Source organism: Aptenodytes forsteri, unplaced genomic scaffold, assembly GCF_000699145.1.
Source record: "Aptenodytes forsteri isolate BGI_AS27 unplaced genomic scaffold, ASM69914v1 Scaffold33, whole genome shotgun sequence".
Lineage (NCBI taxonomy): Eukaryota > Metazoa > Chordata > Aves > Sphenisciformes > Spheniscidae > Aptenodytes > Aptenodytes forsteri.
The window spans coordinates 1,999,107-2,017,613 of record NW_008795037.1 but is presented as its reverse complement, the minus strand read 5'-3'; the positions used below and the strand labels follow the sequence as shown (position 1 = coordinate 2,017,613).

Below are 18,507 nucleotides of genomic sequence, written 5' to 3'. Positions count from 1 at the left end.
CCCCTTTTTTTTTTTTTTTAATGTTAGCTCTCCTTTAAAATCCTGAAAATGACCTAGTCAGTTATCCTAGCAGATTTGGCTAGCATTTCTTAAAAAACGTTGCTATGGTGCTTGGAGTATTGTTAAATTTTAATTATTAGTAGTTACAAAGCTAATAAATTACAAGAATACCAAAATCTATTCCAGCCGTATTGCTGGGTTTCATTCAGACGCAGTCAGATAATTATAACTAACAATAATTAAAAATTAAAAGTGCTGTAGGCACATACCCATCATGTTGAGTCTGTCTGCCTGAATGTTCTTTATGGACTGCAAAACCACAAGTTTTATCTCTGATCTGTTGTCACAGTAGGAAAGAGTTTTACCTATTAGGTCTCTGGTTTTCAGCATGTATGTTTAAATTCAGTGGAGGAGGAATATATGGCTGTTTAAAAATTTGGGGTTAGGAACGGGCTCTCGTAAGGACCAAAGCTAAGAAATGCCATTGCAGACTATGTGGGGCTGTCGCTGGGCTCTGCAGCAGCTGCGGTTGGGGTTCTGTGCGGGTGATGCTGGAGGCTTCCTGGGCCTGACATCCACAGAGGTTAATGCTATATGCAAGAGCAAGAGCTGTTTGTGCTCATGCACCTCTGTGTAAATTGTTGGCATCTTCTTCCCTAGCACAAAATGAGGTGGTGTTTCCTGCGTTTGGGGCTGGGGATGCTGTTGGAACAGCCACGTAATCCAGACCGCGTGGCCTCTTTGTGTGGCCAATTCTGCTGAAATGGAGGATGGTGCAGAAATCTTGAATTGCCCTGTGTTTGACGTAGTGACAAGATGTAGCATTTTTTCATTTAGAAAGATGATTCTGATCAATATATTGCTGCATCTTTATAATCCCTGAGGTCTCTTCAGTAAGACGCAGAAAGATCTCTCAAGTCTGCAAAGACTCACCTGAGATGAAGTTTGGAAATGTCTGGCACTGGAGTAGCGTGTCCCATAACAAAAAAACCTCCTTCTTTTTTTTACACCATTAATGCTGTTCTGTGGCTGGCCCTGGCTAACAAAGTGTACGCAACTTCACATTAACATGTGCAGAAAACCCAGCAGTGATGCAGAGTGGGGGGAAAAAAAGAAGGGAGCCAGGTGAAAGGCATCATTTCAGTCATTAATGCACTTAAGCGCACCCAAGTGTCAACATGTGTGATCAAGTGTAAGGAGGCATGTCGTTCCAATGTGGCAGCACTGGCACACAGAAGGGGCTTCCTACAGCAGAGATGGCACTTGGATCCGGTGCTCAGGCTGCCCAGCTAAACCCGTCGTTGCCTGTCATCTATGCCCTAGGGCAAGGGTCCAACCAACTTTTGCGTAGGCACCATGCCATCCCAACAGATGGGCAGGAGTGTAAGCCGCCAAGAGACAATGTATATGCATCAATTGTGTTTATTGAAAGCACAATTCCTGGCTGGAAATATCCAAATGTCTATTTATTCGGAGATAAGATGCCTTTAGTTAATGGATATGGAAATGCAGCCTAGCTTTGAACTAATTACTTTATATACATTACAAAACATAATGCAGACACACAAATGTAAGATGTGCTGATTATGGGGAGCCCAGTTAAAGGCTGTCATGACACACAGAGTCCCTCCTAAAATTGACTCGAAGTGCCAAGGTACTACTTGCCTCTAAGTACCGGAGACCAAATTTTGCAGGAGCTGCACATCACTATACAAATTGCTGGCACAATATATAATGACGTGCAAGGAGCCAACCTTTTACACTTGCAGATTTTCCTTTGCACACAGATGTCTAAGCTCACCTCCCCTCTTAGTGGTGGAAACCATTTTACTTGCGTGGGTAAATGAGGGTGATATGTTAATCCAGACCAAAGCTAGACCAGTTTATACATCTCACTGGAGACGTTTCTTTTCCATGTGACAGAAAGAGAGAAAAATCATATAATATGCTTTTATATTTGACAACATTGTTGCCCACCAAAAAGAGTAATTTATGGAAGCATCCAGAGAGCTGTCTGCATGCACAGATTAAAGGGTGTTTCCTTCCCCTACTTGTTAGGTTTATTCAATTAAGACTTGTTAGTGTTCTTGAAAGATGTGCTTTAAAGACCTTTCTGAATATACAATTTGGTATTCATAAAGATCCAGGCATACTATACATAAATAAAGTTGGAGTGTTTTACTTCCAGATATATTAATGCATTCCCATCTTCTTGGAAACAGAGCACACGGGCTGTTAAACATCCATCCTTGACCAAAAGGAGGAAGCACAGGAGAAGAAATGAGAAATGGATTTTCTTTCGGAAAGACCAGATTGCACTCTCTGGTCTGGCAATAACAATTACTAATGACATTTAGAGAGAAATTAAGGATGAGAAATGCAAGTTGGCATTTCAGCAGTGCCAGTCAGTAACATTGCATCAGAGCTCACAGGAGAGAGGAGAAAAAGTTTAGGGATGGAAAATTAATTTTGTTATGTCAACAATTAACAAATACCTTTTCTTCATTCTTTACCACACTATCACAAATTACCACTGTGATAGTATTTAGCAGCTCCTCAGATGAATGAAATAGCACTTTGAAATCCTTATTTCTGGAGTCAAACACACATTTGTGTTTTGCTCTGTTTTGTTGAACAATGAATGATAGAAAGAGGTTCAGACTGACCAGGGAGGGAGAAAATGAGCTCTTGAACGTGTGGTAGCAAGAATATTCTGTGTGGCTTCTCTCTGCAGATCTCTGTGGTTTTTATAACTGTGAATGAATTAAGCTTACCAGCGCTTTTTCTGAGGTTGGTTTTTCCTCTTTTACAAATGTGGAAAGGCAGAGGTTGAACAATATACCCAGATCAATGCAGGAAAATTTTGGAGGAGCCCAACATAAAGCCCTGGAAGCCTCAGACCTTTTATGCAGAAGTCATATGTTCAGTCATATGTTCACAAAGTGAAATTCCTGTCCTCATCGGAAGGTGGTAAGAAGCCCCATTTCCTGCTGCTCTGTGTAAAGCCACAAAGCAAAGGGGCTGTAAACCGTAGGTCTGCGAGCAGGGTCATCGGCACAGCTGGTTGTGCGGGGACAGTGTCCTCAGAGACAGCAGATCCAAGCACCACTGCTTCGGCCCTACCGGGCTTGGTAGCACATGCCTTTCTAAGCAGGACATAGTCCTTAAACTAGAAACAGAACATTTTTCTAATATGTAGGCAAATAAAATTTTTTTTGTTTTGTTTTCTCTCCAAAAAGTCTTGTCACAATTTTTCTTTGCTAGTGGGAAGAGATCTCTAATACAGCCCCTTTGATTTTCTTCTGCTATAGTGCATAGTTTGGGATCTGAGCACAAATTAGCTCTGTTTCCTCCTGTAAGTGTCGCTAGCATCCAAAGGAACTGCCTTCAGTTTTCATAGGAAGAGGGGATGCTGCACTGGAAAGGGCAGAGCATAAGCATTATTTAAGAAAAATAGTGGAGCTTGATCAGTCTCTGTTTTAAAGAGCTCATTGAAGGTGGTGTACAGCATCCTTTTAGATGTTCAGTCTCTTCATTTGCTTGCTGCTAGAGCAAGACAGGGATGCTTGTCCAGACATAACAGTATATGCCTGAGTGTTTTCACAAGAAATGTCTAGATCATTAAATATAATAGGTCTCAGCTGCAGTTTTGATCACTGAAGCATGCACACAATTCATCACAGCAAATTAGGTACGTCTTTGTAACTTATCTTTCTGCAATTTGCTGGCACTTTTAGAGAGCTGAAACTTATATTGTATGTGCTGCAGAAGCCATTTCAGATAAAATATTCTGTGTTTATTGTTGGAGAACAAGGATTCACTAGTAACAAAAACATGGAGCAGTGTATGTTTCTGCTCCTGCATCTTGCAGAACCAGCAGTAGTACCAGCAGAGATCCCCAGCCACATTCATTATTTATATATTTTAGTGAATTTTTTGTCTGCAGTAAAAGAGATATAAGCTTCAACATCAGACTGTGCCAAATTCTATCCTACAGCCCATTCAGAAAACCTGAGGCAGCCGTGGTTCTCAATCATTACACAGCCCATTTATCTGATTGGAGTTTTGTCCTCTCTGCCTTGCTGAAATGTTGCTTGTTCTTGAAAAGCTTAGTTTGACCTTTGGAAAGAAAAGGCATTTTGCTATTTTAATTTTTTTTTTTTTCTGAGAGAACCCAAACCTACTTAAATGGAAATTGGCATTCAAAAGCAGCACAGTTATTGAAAAGCATTTACTTTATTACTAGAAGAGAACAGACGCTAGTGGGCTCGAAAATTACATTTCAGTGGATTCATCAGTTTCAGTCACTAGTTAGTCTGTGAACAGATGGATATATTTGTAACAGTTAACATGAATTTATACCCTGGATTTTTACATTTGCCTTAAGAGCACCGCTATTTTAACTGCTGACTAGAAGGGTTTGGAGATGTAGTCTATTTGTTTTATTTTTTTGAAAGAGGATATGGTTGTTTCTAATTGCAGAGATTTCTTACATCATAGAAAGCGCCTCAGTTTTCAGAAATGTGAATGATACATAGCTACTGTGTAAGGAAAATGTTGTAAAAGAATCCCCCAGTATGGCTGCTGCAGAAAAAATAAACATCTCAGCCTAAACCTAGATAAACCCCCATGGACTGAGAAAATCATTTTCAATAACCAGATATTTTTAACTCTGTGTATGAAGGTAGTAATCACAGTTGCCTGTACTGGGTCTGCCACAGTCTAATTGCTTGTCTCTTTTTTTCCCCCTGAAATTTAAGGCTACTGGTTAACAGAGCAATGCATTAAGCACTCCATCTCCAAAACAGAAAGAAATACTGCCCTAGCCTCTACCATGCGGCATCTTTAGGTTTCGGGGATTTCGTTTAAATCTGAAATTTATGTCCAGGAGAAATAAATTATTAGATTGTAAAAGCAGCTGGGGAGGGAGTAAATACAGTCTCTTTTGTCCTCTATATCATTTCCCCAGGAAGATAATAAATGTATGGCAAGCGTCTTCTGTTTCCTCAGTCGTACAAATGTCGTGTGTGTGTTGTATTTCAGACATGAAGCTTAAATTCCAGACAGGAAATCCTGGAGTGATACTGTACTGCTGTTGCCTACTGCTGTAGTGCTGGCGGAGCCCCCATCACTTTTACTGTTAGAAGAAATTTGAAAAATAGTTTCATGAAGAAATTCAAAAGGCCTTGGGTGTACCTCTGATTTGCTGAGTAAGAGATTTAGGGTGTAATCCTAGGGTTTATCTCCTCGGCTGGTAAAAGGCAGCAGGAGCAGCAGTTCCATCCCTGGCTGCTGGAGTGAGCTGAGGACAGGGGTCCTGCCCGGTGGCCCAGCCCTGAGGGCCAGTTTTCCCAGGGTGATTTTAAAGAGCATGAGAGAGACTCCTGCTAACTCTTCACTGCCTTATCTGTTCTCATTGCTCTGCGAGGCCAGATAGATGGAGCAACTGTGATGAGTAGTCAGGAAAAAATGGGGCCTGATAAGAACAAAAGGAGAAGGAATAGTTAGAAAGTCAGTCGGTAACTTGCCTTTCTGCAGCTGGGCTGGTGTATAGGGCTGTCATTGCCTGCACCTCCATGCCCTTGTCGGGAAAGTTGTCAGTATTTTCAGCCCAGCCTACTTTCAGGGACCTAAAAGCAGCCCTGGAGCAGCCTTGCTGGTTGCTCTTTCTGAAGTTGCTTTCATAGAAGTATATTCAGTCATATACTAACGTTTGCGTAATTAACATTCTGCTTTAGCATCATATTTTGAGAGTAGTTTTATATCTCCCTTTGACCAGAGGGGAAAGGAAGAAAGGTAAAATAATTTAGAATACAGCTTGTTTCCAGATTGAGCCTTTTCTGAGGCTTCTGCTTATGTTAAATGAAAATGGGACAGGAATGCTTGATGCATGGGCTGGGGTGCGCACGTGCAGTGACCTGACTTGTGTAGTAAATGCTAATGGACAGATTGCTCATGCTCTCTTCTTTCTTCACGTTTCATGTTAATAGAATAACTTGCAATATACTAAACTGTGCATCCTTAATGAGGTGATGGGGCTTTGTTGGAAAAATCTAGACGATAGAGATAGGACTGTATATGCTGATGGGATCAGTGTAGAGGCAGCTCATAGCTTTGTGTAAGGTCAGCTTGGGTTCAGCAAGGCTCTGTCACCCCAACTCTGCATGAGCCAGCCCAGATTTGGCAGCAGCCGTCCTGAGCTTATCAACTCAGCCGTGCTTGAGCTGATTCTCTGCAGTGTCTCATGTGTCTTCTGTGCCATGTCCTGGGCAGGCAGTATGGACACCCCCAGGTCGCCTACTGTGCAGAGCATGTCCGCAGAACCAAATTGGTCCGGCTCTGCACCATGCAGAAACAGCCAAAGCACTGCCCGCGCTGCACCAGCCCTGGGGGAGAGTCCTGCCTGGCCAGCGAGCTTCCTCATTTGTTTCTGTTGCACAGTTAAACCTGAATAAATTGCCATGGGCATTGAGTTTTGACTGCGTATAGCATATCTGTCATCGGTGCATTACATTACCGTGTCTCCAAAAGGAGTAGCGAGGAGGTTTAGAACATATTTACTTCTGTAAAATTCGTCCTCCTTTGGGGCTGACACATGCTCTCAGTCTTTGCATGAAATCATGATTGTTTAAAATGTAGCATCTTGCTGTTCAGAAGTCAGATTTTCCTAGGGCCAGTGACACTGTTGTAATGGAGTAGCACTGGCTGGAAAATCCCATTTTTTAACAGTTACAGTTGTTTCACACACATACCACAGCACACATACCATTGCTATTTTGTGTTGTGATGTCTTGGAGGAGATGGCTCATGTTGGTGATATTTTGGCCCCTCTTTTACTTATGAAAACAAATCCTGCTTGGCTCTTTCACGCTACTAGCTCCTCTGGGGTTAATTCCTCAAGGCAGTGGGCTGAGCACAATCCTGTCTGCAGATTTCTGCTCTGCTGGTGGCATGTACACTAATGGGGAGGCATGTAAAGTACTTCTATAAACCGTGGCCTTGCTATTTTATAGCAGAGAGACTTGCACTGGAGGATTTTTATGCCCCTTTTGAAATTAGAAACCAGCAATAACAGCCATTACGTCCAAGGCAACAGGTCACTGACCAGCCATTTTGTCAGCCCAAGCAGTATGTGGGCGCCACGTGACAGGAATATTTATCTGCCTCTAAGAAAAATTTATCCATAACACAAGGCAATACAATGTGTCAGATCAGTATTCCATTAGAGTGAATTTTACTTTAGTTGCTGCTTTTTAAAAGAATTACCGATAGAAGGACTGTGATATGCTGTAGCCTAGCTGTGGGTAGGCACGGCTCGCATGAAGTCCGGCTGTCCGCACTTGCTTATTTGGTCCAAGGAACTTGGTTCAGCTGCAACTCCCGTCATTCAATGGAGGATTGCCTAAGTGAAGAGTGCAAGATATGCCCCCGTTAATGTTTGCATTAAAATTCACAGTTAAGGCTGAGACTGTTTTATACTTGGTCCTTAACACCAGGGATACCTAACTGGTGCAGGAAAAAAAAGCTACAAAAAGTCAGATGGTGTTCAGTGACCCTTGCCATACCGAAGAACAGCAGGGCAAGTTAAGGAGCCAGTTTTAGGTTCAACTTTGAATTTCCTGGGTTTTGTTGTGTTATTCCCATGGAAACGGTCACTCAATGAAGCTTTTGTCTATGCATTTTGACTGGTGACTGCTGAAGGTACTATGTAAAGCGTTTCCCTTTTGCTTTAAGTGTTTTTTGAGAAAAAGAGTGTGAGAGGATGCTGTCCTGGTCCTATAATAAAGACCAAATCAGGAAATTATTTCATGTTTCTAGAAGAATCACAAAGGGTCCCATAATGATGATGCCAGCCCTCACAGAAATGAACAATTAACTGGCTTCTGCAATGTGATTTACCTTAGATCAAGGAGGAATTAACAAGATATGCTTCAGATAGCCTTCAAATAAATCAAGAAATCATGTTTTTGAGAGGAATACCTAAGCAGGATTCCTGGAAAATGGTTTTCCTCTTGCAAATAATTTTGAAACACATTGCTTCCCTGAGTAGGACCTATAAGTAGATAAAAACAGGTCAGCACTGGGTTGTGCGTTGAAGTCTTTGGTGTGGCACAGGCAAAGGAGTGTACCTGTGGGCAGTTGATGCTTTCTCCAGTTAGTGTGTGGCTTGGATTTGAAAATGGACTGGAAGTGAGGTGTTTGCATTCATTAGGACAGCTTTGGAGAGTTACTTCGAACTCAGGCGAAGGGCATGCGTGCTGCTGCACGCCGAGTGGGTGACCACATCCATGGAGGCGGAGGGGTGGCTGCGGCTCCGAGCACCGGGGTGCCTGCGGGACCAGCTCCCCAGAAAAACACAGGCTGACCAAGCTGAGGTTAAAGCACCAAATGTTGTCGGCAGAGCAGCGTGCTGGGATCCTGCAAGCCCTTTTCTGTTCTCGGGATCAGCAATGGCTCTGGGATCCAGTCAGGGAGAAACAGTGGGCCTGAGGGAGGAGTGGAGGAATTCTAAAAATATTCTGGTTTTATGCGCTTCTGACAACAGTAATTAAATTTGTCCCTTTCCGTTTACATTTAGGAAGTGTAACATTCTTCCCTCAGCTTATTTTGATCTTGCGTGTGGCATACTGTCGACTACAAGTCACAAGGACGCTGATAAATTTGCATTTCTGAGTAAAATTCTCAGGAGCGTGCAGTCCCTCAGGACAGGTATTATTAGCTCCCTGGTTTCATTGGGTGCCTCAGTGAATAATGGTGTGTTTATGGCTAGTTTCTCTAACAGAAGACTCCGGTTATCTCTTAGTAATGTATTCTCCTGTGGTTTTTATTTCCAAAGTGCCGTGGTAAGGAGATTTTCCCAAAAGCTTCAGTTTGCTTTCGTGCTTCAGCATCTTACCCAGTGTTTTCGGAAGAAGCGTATAGACTTTTTGGTGAGGCATTTAATTGAATATGAGAGGCTATGCCAGGCTTAGGCTCACATTTGGAGTTCACTTGTAATAGGCTCACCTTGGTTTATTTAGTTTTTAGAGAAGAATGTAAAGAGATGGCAGGTCTGGAAGACTGATGATACGGAATTATTAGTCTCAAGTGGAAAGGGGAAAGCATGTTAGGTGAGTTGTCAAAGTCTGATTAGGACTAAACAACCTGAATTAGAAGAGAAATTAAATTCATAAATCATCTAAAACATCCTTAGCTGGTGTGAGAAAAGGCTGGCGCTGGGAAAAATAACTCTAAGAAATGTATTTGTATAGAAAGGTAATTTTTCAAACCCAGAATAACACAGAAATGCCTATCAAAATTCAAGACTACATTAAAATTAACAGAAGCGGTGTAAGTATAGAGATAAAACTGAGCAAGTGTATTGTTGGGACGATGCAGCACGGCAGCAGAGCGCACAGCCCCTGGGGCGCAGAACAAAGGCAGGCAGTGGGGGCAGGGGGCGCTTCTGGGTCTGCCCGGGTTTTACAGACCAACGCCCGGGCAGTTGCATTTCAATATAGAAACATGCCAGCCATAGAAAAAGATTTAGAAAAAAAAAAAAGCAGACAGCATTTAGTCAGTCACGTGTGGAGCGGCTTTTTCTCCCTGTAAATATTTTACAAGTTCTGAATCTTCCCATGGACTCCAGACGAAGTGCCAAGTCCTGGTTGCCAGAGGAGCCAGGCAGGTTTCCGGGGGTGCCTTGGAGCATCCCCTGGGTGAGTGGGCACTGAGGGGGGCTGCTCAACCTCCCCAGCGGGTACAGAAACCCCGGGGGTGCCAGGGCCAGCTCTGTCCTGGCACAGACGAGTATTTCTGTGTCCCAGTACCAGTGAAAGGTGCATTTGGCCCCGGAGTAATCAAGCATGTGCAAGTGTCAGAGTAACTCAGATGCAGATATTTTCATTGGAAACAGGCAACTTCGCTTTTCAGCTGACACTAAATCTCCAGCCGTATTTTCTTAGACGCTTGAAGTGATTTTTATTTTTTTTCTTGGTTCAATAACTTGTAAAGGACAGCTTCCTAACTGCATTTGTTGAAGTGCCATCTCAAAGTGTGCTGACACAGGGACTGACTGACGCATGGCAAGTTATCAGATGCTCAGAGATGAACGAAGCGGTAACACAGGCAGCCGTTTCCTTTCACAAAGGATGTGCCACCTTTCGTTTGCCTCTACTTCCATTTCAAGGGATTCTTCAAATAAAGAAGGGACATGTGAACCTGTCTTGCCTGACAATTATTTTTTTTGTTGAGTACCATGATAACTTGCAGTTCACTTGTTACAAGCATTTTATGTAGTGGGTGAAATACCAGGGGAAAGGAAAGAAGTAATACTGTATTACCTGAAAAACTAGGATCTAAACATATAAATGTCACTGGGTAAGAGTTACCTGAAACAACTGGAAGGGGAATTAACACCTGGTTTTATGGGAAACGTTGGTTACCACTATCAGTTTTAATGAAGTGTATTAACTAAATTGTGTTCTGAGTATTCATTCAGCCCTGTTTATGGCACACTCTTGAGTACATTTACTGTTTGTCAGAAGTGCAAACTAGTGAACATATGAGGCTTTAAGACAGGCCATCTGTTAGTCTTAGACCCTTGGATAATTGTCAAACAGTTCTAAAAATAAGCACATACAAACTGCAAGGGGGTGCAAAGGTGATTTTTCTTTAGAGTCTGATAGCAAAGGGAAAGTAGCAACCAGAAATTAAAAATAAATAGGTTTATCCTGTAAAGCAAGCTTGCTCTCCTTTTCTCCCTTGCTCTCTCCCTTTCCCTCCCCTTCCCCCTCAGTGTGCTTTTTTTTTTTTTTTAATTTAGGTTTTTTCCTCTTGCTCTTCTGGGTCATGGCATCCCTTGAATGCCTCTCCAGTTTAGGATTAGAGCAGCACCAATTTAAGGCTCACAGCTTTCTGTAGAGAGCATAATCTCCAATGGCTAAAGCAAGGGTCGTCTTGTGTCCTCTGCCTAATGTAATCCCTTTATAAAGTCAAGGCATAAAGATTATCATCTTTAGGGATTGCTGTTAGAGGGAAATACTACCTGTGCACATACGTGTGTGTGCTTATGGATATATAATGAGGAATAACGGCTGAGAGATTTTTGGACGAGTTTGAATTCAAAAGATGCAAAACATTGAAAAAAGAATGCTGCAGATGGTATTTTGTAAATATTTAGACACTCTAACTTCTGTTTGTAGCAATCTGGAAGTTTTGTTTTGTCTTTTTTTATATATATGTTCAAATGTGAGACTTGAACCTTTGCTTCAAGTCAATGCCTGAATCTGAGGTTTACTTTTTGTCTGGCAAGCTGCATGTGTTGACAGTCAATGGAGGGATCGCTTCCCTTGTTCCCCCAGCCCCACTCTGTAAGAGGCAAAGGACAGAGAATGGGGAGGAGGGGGCACAGCTGAGACACTGATCCCTGGGCTTGGAGCCAGACAGTGCCTGAAGGGGTGGCGGAAACCTGCACAGGGAGGTGGGGAGAGGCAGGGAGAGAAACTACCTGAGCTCTCGCCTGGGTCTGGTGGACCCCCTGCACGTTGGGAGAAATATAGGGAATAATAAGAATTACCTTCCATGTCACAAGGTCGGGCAGCTGTGTTCATGCATCACCCACGGGGTCGATGTTTCCAGTCTAGGGTTGGTGTTTTCAGTCCGGGTTGTTTTGCAGTGCCACAGCAACCCCGGTGTCCCCAGGCACCGAGCCGTGGGGGCAGCCAGGGAGGCATGGACTGAGCAGCCGGCTCTGCGGAAGCAATGTGCAGGCAGCAAGTACTGTGTGCGTCCGCTCCCAAGCACCTGGTGTGCTCATGAGCAGGGCCACCCAATGGCTAATCGCCAGTTAAGTTTCACGTTGGCTGTTTGTCACATGAATCTATTTCCGTAATTCCTATTAAAATGATTTGAGGAATGGTTTGTGTTCATTTTAATGGGATTTGGAAGGGGAGAGAGAGACTTTATAATCTTTCATGAGTCCCAATCTCTATGTAACGCTGCACGAGGCTTATGAATTTCACTTGGGGGTGGTGGGCGTCACCAGCCTTGTTGTGCCATTTCTTAACCTCTGCATAACATATGGTCTTTTAGGTGTCTGTGCTCATGCACATAGACAGTATACCTCTAAATGGCTGGTACAAAATATCTGAATACGTAACAGATGTACAATGGCACTATAGACTGGATGTATTATGGCCCCAAACCATTATCACACCCCTTGCAGTTGCATTTTATTTTTTTCACCTGCTCCTGTGTAGTACACCTGTGACTTGTTGGCAGTGAACGTCGTTGCAGTGTGGGAGACTCCCAGCTTGACTGCCTGGCTTGGAGCTTTGCTCCATCATGTGCTGCTTTTTTCTGTGTGTTTTTTCTCTCGATCTTTATATAGCTTGTAAGAGTTCTTTGAACTGCTGTAAGTGATCATCTTTCAAGCCTGATGCTTTCCTTCTTGACACAGTGCTCTGAAAATGGAGATTGTCACGCCAGTGTTTTCATAATAATGCATGTAGAAAAACAGAGAAATATTCATTGTAGATGTCCTGCACAAATGGCTTGATTCGCATCCAGAGGGCAGGCAGGGGGTGTCCCCAGGGAAGATCTGGAGAGCAATCAGTATCTACATGGACAATAATCAACCAGTCTTTGAAATCTTTTTATTTCCTGCAAAACCCGTCGCCCAGTTCCTTGGTCACAGACACTTCCGCAAATGGTTCATTTGGGGATTATGCAGCCAGTAGAAAATTCCACTTAAACACTGCGACAGCCCCGAGGCTCAGGGTAGTTGCATTTTTCCCGCTGACGTGGCTAACGGAATTGCTATCCATTTTGCATGATTATTAAGAAAAGCAAAGCAAAGAAGAAATTTTCCAACCTTGTCCTATAAATAAGCTGTGACTTACTTGATCTTGACAGGTGACTTAGTGCTGCTGTAGAGTTTTCCAGCTGCAATAATGTCTCAGAATGATGCATTCAGTGGGGTATCAGCTGTGAGTGGTGCGTAAACCAGGAGGCCTAACAGGAGCTGTGAAGAACTATTTTTACTGTTCAGCTTCCAAATTATGTCCTGCCTCGTGCCGGCCCCCAAATGCATACGTGTATGGACGGCCTTGTGAGCAGGTAGGCATGTGCAAACACACACGCAAGCATGCCTGGAGAGGCTTCATTTTTGTGGCTGCTCTACTTTCCTTCGGAAATCACCATTAAGATTTTTTTTTTTAACTGTAACTTCTAGAGTTGAAAAATCACGCCTGAGCTGTTTCCTGCCAGCCCACCCTCCTGCTGGAAAGGTGGGTGAAGTTTCCGTAGGTTACTTGGCTAGAAGCATTCCCGCAGTATCACACATTTCAAAACGCTCACTCCCTCCTGGCCTTTATGGTTTCATTCTGCCACCTGGAACAGCCCAGCGTAGCATCGGGATGAAAGCTGTTTCTGCTAAGGCACAGGGCATTCTCAGTGCCAGGATTTACTTATTTTTCAATTGCTCTGAAAGTCTGGTCAGCCAGGGGAATTTTCTTTGTCTTGTGGGCACACACAGAAGTGCCTAATAAAGTTATTTGATAAAGCATGGGTCAAATATGCAAAACACACATGTGAGAGAAGAGACATAAGCACTGAACGTCTCAGATGCTTTCTGACATCTGCAAAGCACAATTCCAATAAGCTGCACGCGCACCGGGCAGAGGGAGTAGAAGCAAGAAGGTAAGACATGATAGTTGCTAGTAACAAGAGACAGGTTGCCAGACTTTTTTTGGAAAGCATGTTTGTGTGGTCTGAAATACATTTTAATAGGTGAGAAACCTATACTGGTTGCAGGGGACACGGACAGGCTTTCGCGGGTCTTCTGAATACACACCAGTGGTGGTTGCGCGGTATTTGCACATGCAGGAACCTGGCGGTCTGGTGTTCACCAGCACCTGGGTGTGCAGGACTTACACATTTGTGCACATGGCTTGTGCAAGATCTGCTCTCTGAAAGGCAGGGGGAGGATTGAGTGCATACAGGCTCTTGTGTCCGTAGGCATTACAAATATGTTTGTGAGGTTCTGTATAAAATTTTATTAACTTCTTAGTCCGGGGACTAGTCAGCATATTGATTGCCAGTAATGCATGCAAAGGGAATAAATGGTACATACCCAAGATATTAAGACAAAATCAAGATTTGCATATGAAAAATGTGTATTTTATTTTTTTTAACTGATAGCCATATGGCACGGCTAGTTTCTCAGCTCCTACCTGACCCAGCTCTGGCTGCAGGATTTGAGTATAATCTGTTTGTTTCTTTGTGTAAACTCTGCTCACAAACCCAGTATATTCATTGTATTAGGAGTGTTCAGAACATATTATTAACCTATGTTTGAGTAGGGAGGGCTCACAATGAAAGCTTCATTATCAGATTTAGAGCCACATACCATTCCTTTATTGACCTGCCTGGTGTAATCAATGCAGCAGCCACACAAGTTTGAAATCATGTTCCCTGACTGTAGACTGTGCGTCATGCATCTAGTGCTGATTGTGCATTATCTTTTAAATGACACTGCCTAAATAAGTATGGATTTGTCTACCACGAATAGCCCTTCTTTTGATTTGAAGATGGTAAACCTTTCGCTTTTTTTATTGATATGTAGGATGACCTAAAAATAGAACTGTAATGAAGAAACGGCCATTGTTAAAATGCCGAGGAGCGTGTCTGAGCACAGAGTGGCCTGTGTATTCTTTCACATTTTCACGCTTTCCCAGTTACATTTAGTGGACAAGCTCCTTGTCAGTGCTGCCATTGTGTTTGTAGGGCTCCATCCATCCTCTTCCATAAAGTCATTATTTGACTTGAGAATAACATCCAGCACTGCAAAGGTCATTCCTTCTTAAGGCCAGGAAAATTTCCATGTATAGCAAAGTAAAAAGCCATTGGATTTTATGTTTGGTGATGTTACATTGTCTAAAAGCAAAGTAGTTTCAACTGTCAGTTCGCTTGACGTTGTTCAAGTATAATGCTTTATCCCCTGATAAGCTTTCCAGGTCTTTGCACAGTACTTCTGGTTTTTTATTCTGAAATATTTAGCGTCGCAGACTGGGATGTGTTCAGAGGGCTAGTGTTATGCTAAACAAGGACCGGTTATTTTGCGATTTCGTCAGTCAATTGTATTTAATTTCACAAGGACTCCTGCCAGACGTGCGGCTGCTATGATGCTTCTGCCGCCTCTGTAACCTTCTGGCACGTTAAAGCCTGACCGTTATTGTGCGGAGTTTCCTCGCAGCCCGCCTGCCACAATATCGCAGATAACTTTTGCCATGATTTAAGAACTCAGCAGCACTTCTGACACCTGGTGGTCACTTTTTGGGAGTGCACAGTCCAGAAATGCTTATGCCTGCAAATGGGGTCACCGCCGCCTGCCTGGCTGGCCCCGCGCATCGCGGGCCGCCCATTAGCTCTTTCCACAGACGGTTTTCATCAGGGAGATGTCATCTCTGAATAAAGTGGAGGATCGTTCTTTTTCCTGATCAAGATGTAACTGTGGATAGTGTAGAAGGACCAGATGATTTATGAAAAGTTAAAATATCTTACTTTATTTTAAAGCTTTGTCATTGTAAATAAATAATTAGATTCAAAATTCATTTTGTGTTTAAAAACTTACTCTTCGAGCTGGCGGACTTGCCCGGCTCTGTTATTAGGCAGATGGAGACTAGTAAAATTGCCTAGGCTTGAAATAATGCAAATGAATTTTTGTATTTGGGGATGCTAGGGATCCAGCTCAAGAAAAGCTCACCATGAAGCATATCTCTAGTTGCTCAAATAGTTGAGTAATCCTACAAATAAAGCTGAGCTTATACGTAGGACTGGGGTTTCAGTCAGCACACAAAATGTAGGTGAATTGCTACTGCTCTAAAAATACGCTTCCAAGGTTGGCTTCATGATTTATTGGCTCCTGCACAAAATGACAAGACAGGTCAGCATCCTCTGATGCGAGATACTGTGATGACATGAGGCTATTGCAAATTTACCAAAAGGAAAAAAGGGAACAAAAAAGACTCTAAACTGCTGAAAGAAATGTGTAGAGCAAAGTCTATTCTTTAAAGAGAATTAACTTCTGGGTTACATGTCCAACCTTTTTTCTGCTGGGTATATTACCCTGGTGCCTGAACTGGCGGTTCAGCTGTTTTTGCCGAAGTATTTCTTGGCCTGAGAAGTGTGTGTCACAATCTGGTGTCTCTTGCTGCCAGTACTTGCACCCGGTACTAGTGAGAATAAAAGAGTAAAAAATGGCAAGGGTTCCCCCTGCGATTCAGATTTTTTTTTTTTTTTTTTTAATTGTTACAGTTAAGGGAATCCCTAAAGGCAGTTTTTGCCCGTGAAGCATTACCGCTTTCTTTATATGTATTGAAAGGAAAAAAAACCTCCAAACCCTCGTGGCTGTACTTGGCTTGTAGCATTTTTTTTCTAAGTTCATGCCAGCATTAACAGATCCGTCAGAACAAAGCAAATGTGTCATATTGGCAGCTGTTACTTATGAGTACTTTTTCTTTATTGCATTTTGTTTTGTAATAATTGAGAAGCTTTTATGTCGAGCTCTGCATAAATGGTACTGAGTAGGAGGGTATGGGCATGCTTTCTATTATTCTGCCCCTCATGCATGTCTCCTTTTTTCGTCTTTCCAGAACCACACATTGAGCCAGCACGCACAGTGAGCCACTGGCACTACAGGACACCTCTCTGCAGAAGACTTGACGGTGGCACAGTGGGGAGGACCATTTGAACATTACATCCAATCAAAGTGTCATTTGCAACCCAGATGTAAAACTCTAATGATTTGGCCATGAGGCGCTGCTATTATAAGCAGCTGGAAATGAATATTAATGGAAGAGATTAAAAGTATTCCATGCTCAGTATTTTTTATTGTCCTGCTTCAGCTAGTGTACTTTAGAGCTTCTGCTTCTGACTGAATTTATAGTGTTAGATAAACCTGCTTTGATGCTGTTGCCCTTTGTTGCTTCTTGTATTATATTGATAGTTAAAGATTAGGTGTGATTTTTTTCTTTTTTGTTAACTGCTTTTTAATTGCAATTTTAGGTAACTGTGCATTGTGATGTGATTGCTTGGCTATTGTCTGAATATTTCTTTTTAATTTTTTAATTAAAGACTAATGCTTTGATTGGATTTGCCAGTTCACCGGACAGTGATTAAAACTATGTAATGAATATAATCGGTTTCAGTGCAACTGGATGGTCTGCTTTATAAATGTGACTTAATCTGATTGCAATAACTAGTACAGTTCAATAAAGGGAATACACGAGCTTAGCGTCAGCGGTTGTCTGTCTGTCAGCGCACGCTGCATCACCACTGCCGGCTGATGTGTGTAAATCACAAAGTGATGGCTCACCTGACAGCAGAGAGCATTCTGCACCCGAGGAGGAAGGAAGATTGGGAGAAAATGAAAGCCACGTTCCTGCGTCTGGCGTTGTGTTCGCTTCTGGCTGCACCTCCCAGGCTCCCATGGTAGGTTGAGGTGAGGCGAGAACATCTACTATGAGTCTGGGCACGAAAAGGCATTGCTAGCTTATAATACACTTCAGTTTTACTCAGGTCAACAAGAACGGAGGGGACCTGGTCTATAGCTGCCTTGACCCTATCTCTGTGCTTCTTTGTTTCAAATAAAAAAAAAAAAAGCTTTCTGGATGGTATACAAATGCACAAATACTGGATCAGGTCTCGGGGACCTTGGTAGGAGACTGTTTCAAGCACGTGGACTTCTAGGCCCACAGGTATTGTAGCTCTATGTAACTGCCATACTTCTGACACTTGACACTGCCATCATGCAGCCTAACAGAGCTAATTAGCAGGCTGCTTTTTTTTCTTTTTAAACGTATCATACGGCAATTGGGTAAGTTATACCTCCAGTCAGAGAAACAGTCATTTTAAGGACCATGGACACCTTTGGAAAGTTAGTGAGATGCAGTTCTCATGGTATCTCCTGCTTGAATGAATCATAATCATCATGAAAGATGTTTAGCAGTTGTGACAGCTGAAATTATGTGGTTACCCATTCCCACGATGTACAAGGCTTTGCAAGACTGTGGCATAGGAACGTGCACAGTTAGAGCCTTTCAAAATCGCTGCACTGAACTAGAGCACAACTGGTTGTCATTGTACTGTGTCTGGGCTTGGAGCGCGTAAGTGATATTTTGTAGGAAAAATGTTTTCAAGGACACGTAGTCAATGCCCAAATTAGTTTATATAGCGAGTTTATTAACGAGTGCAAGGACACAGCTTGTTGACACTGCAGACGATGTTTTCAACATTTAGGTTCCTGCTGATGTTGATAGTCATGTTGCACACACAGCTCCTTCAAGACAGTGGGACGTACTGCATGTAAGGGAAGGCTACTGGGCATAACCGAAGTAGGGTCATCCCTACGGCAGGAAGCACCAGAGCAGGTGCAAGTTCTAGCTTGAGAAAAGTTTCAATTTTCTCAAAAAAATTAAGTAGTGTCCCATTTGGGGCAAATGATAGATACGTTTTTTATTCTGTCAG

General features: G+C 42.8%; 1 protein-coding gene across 1 annotated transcript in view; it reads left to right on the top strand.

Annotated features, from left to right (window-relative positions):
* Window positions 1-17,269, top strand: part of ZNF423 (zinc finger protein 423) — a 195,845-nt gene extending 178,576 nt beyond the window's left edge. Inside the window, exon 7 of the mRNA XM_009276708.2 lies at window positions 16,635-17,269. Coding sequence (XP_009274983.1) covers window positions 16,635-16,664 — 30 coding nt within the window. The 3' untranslated portion in view covers window positions 16,665-17,269. The remainder of the gene's footprint in view (window positions 1-16,634) is intronic.
* The last annotated feature ends 1,238 nt before the right edge of the window (window positions 17,270-18,507 follow it).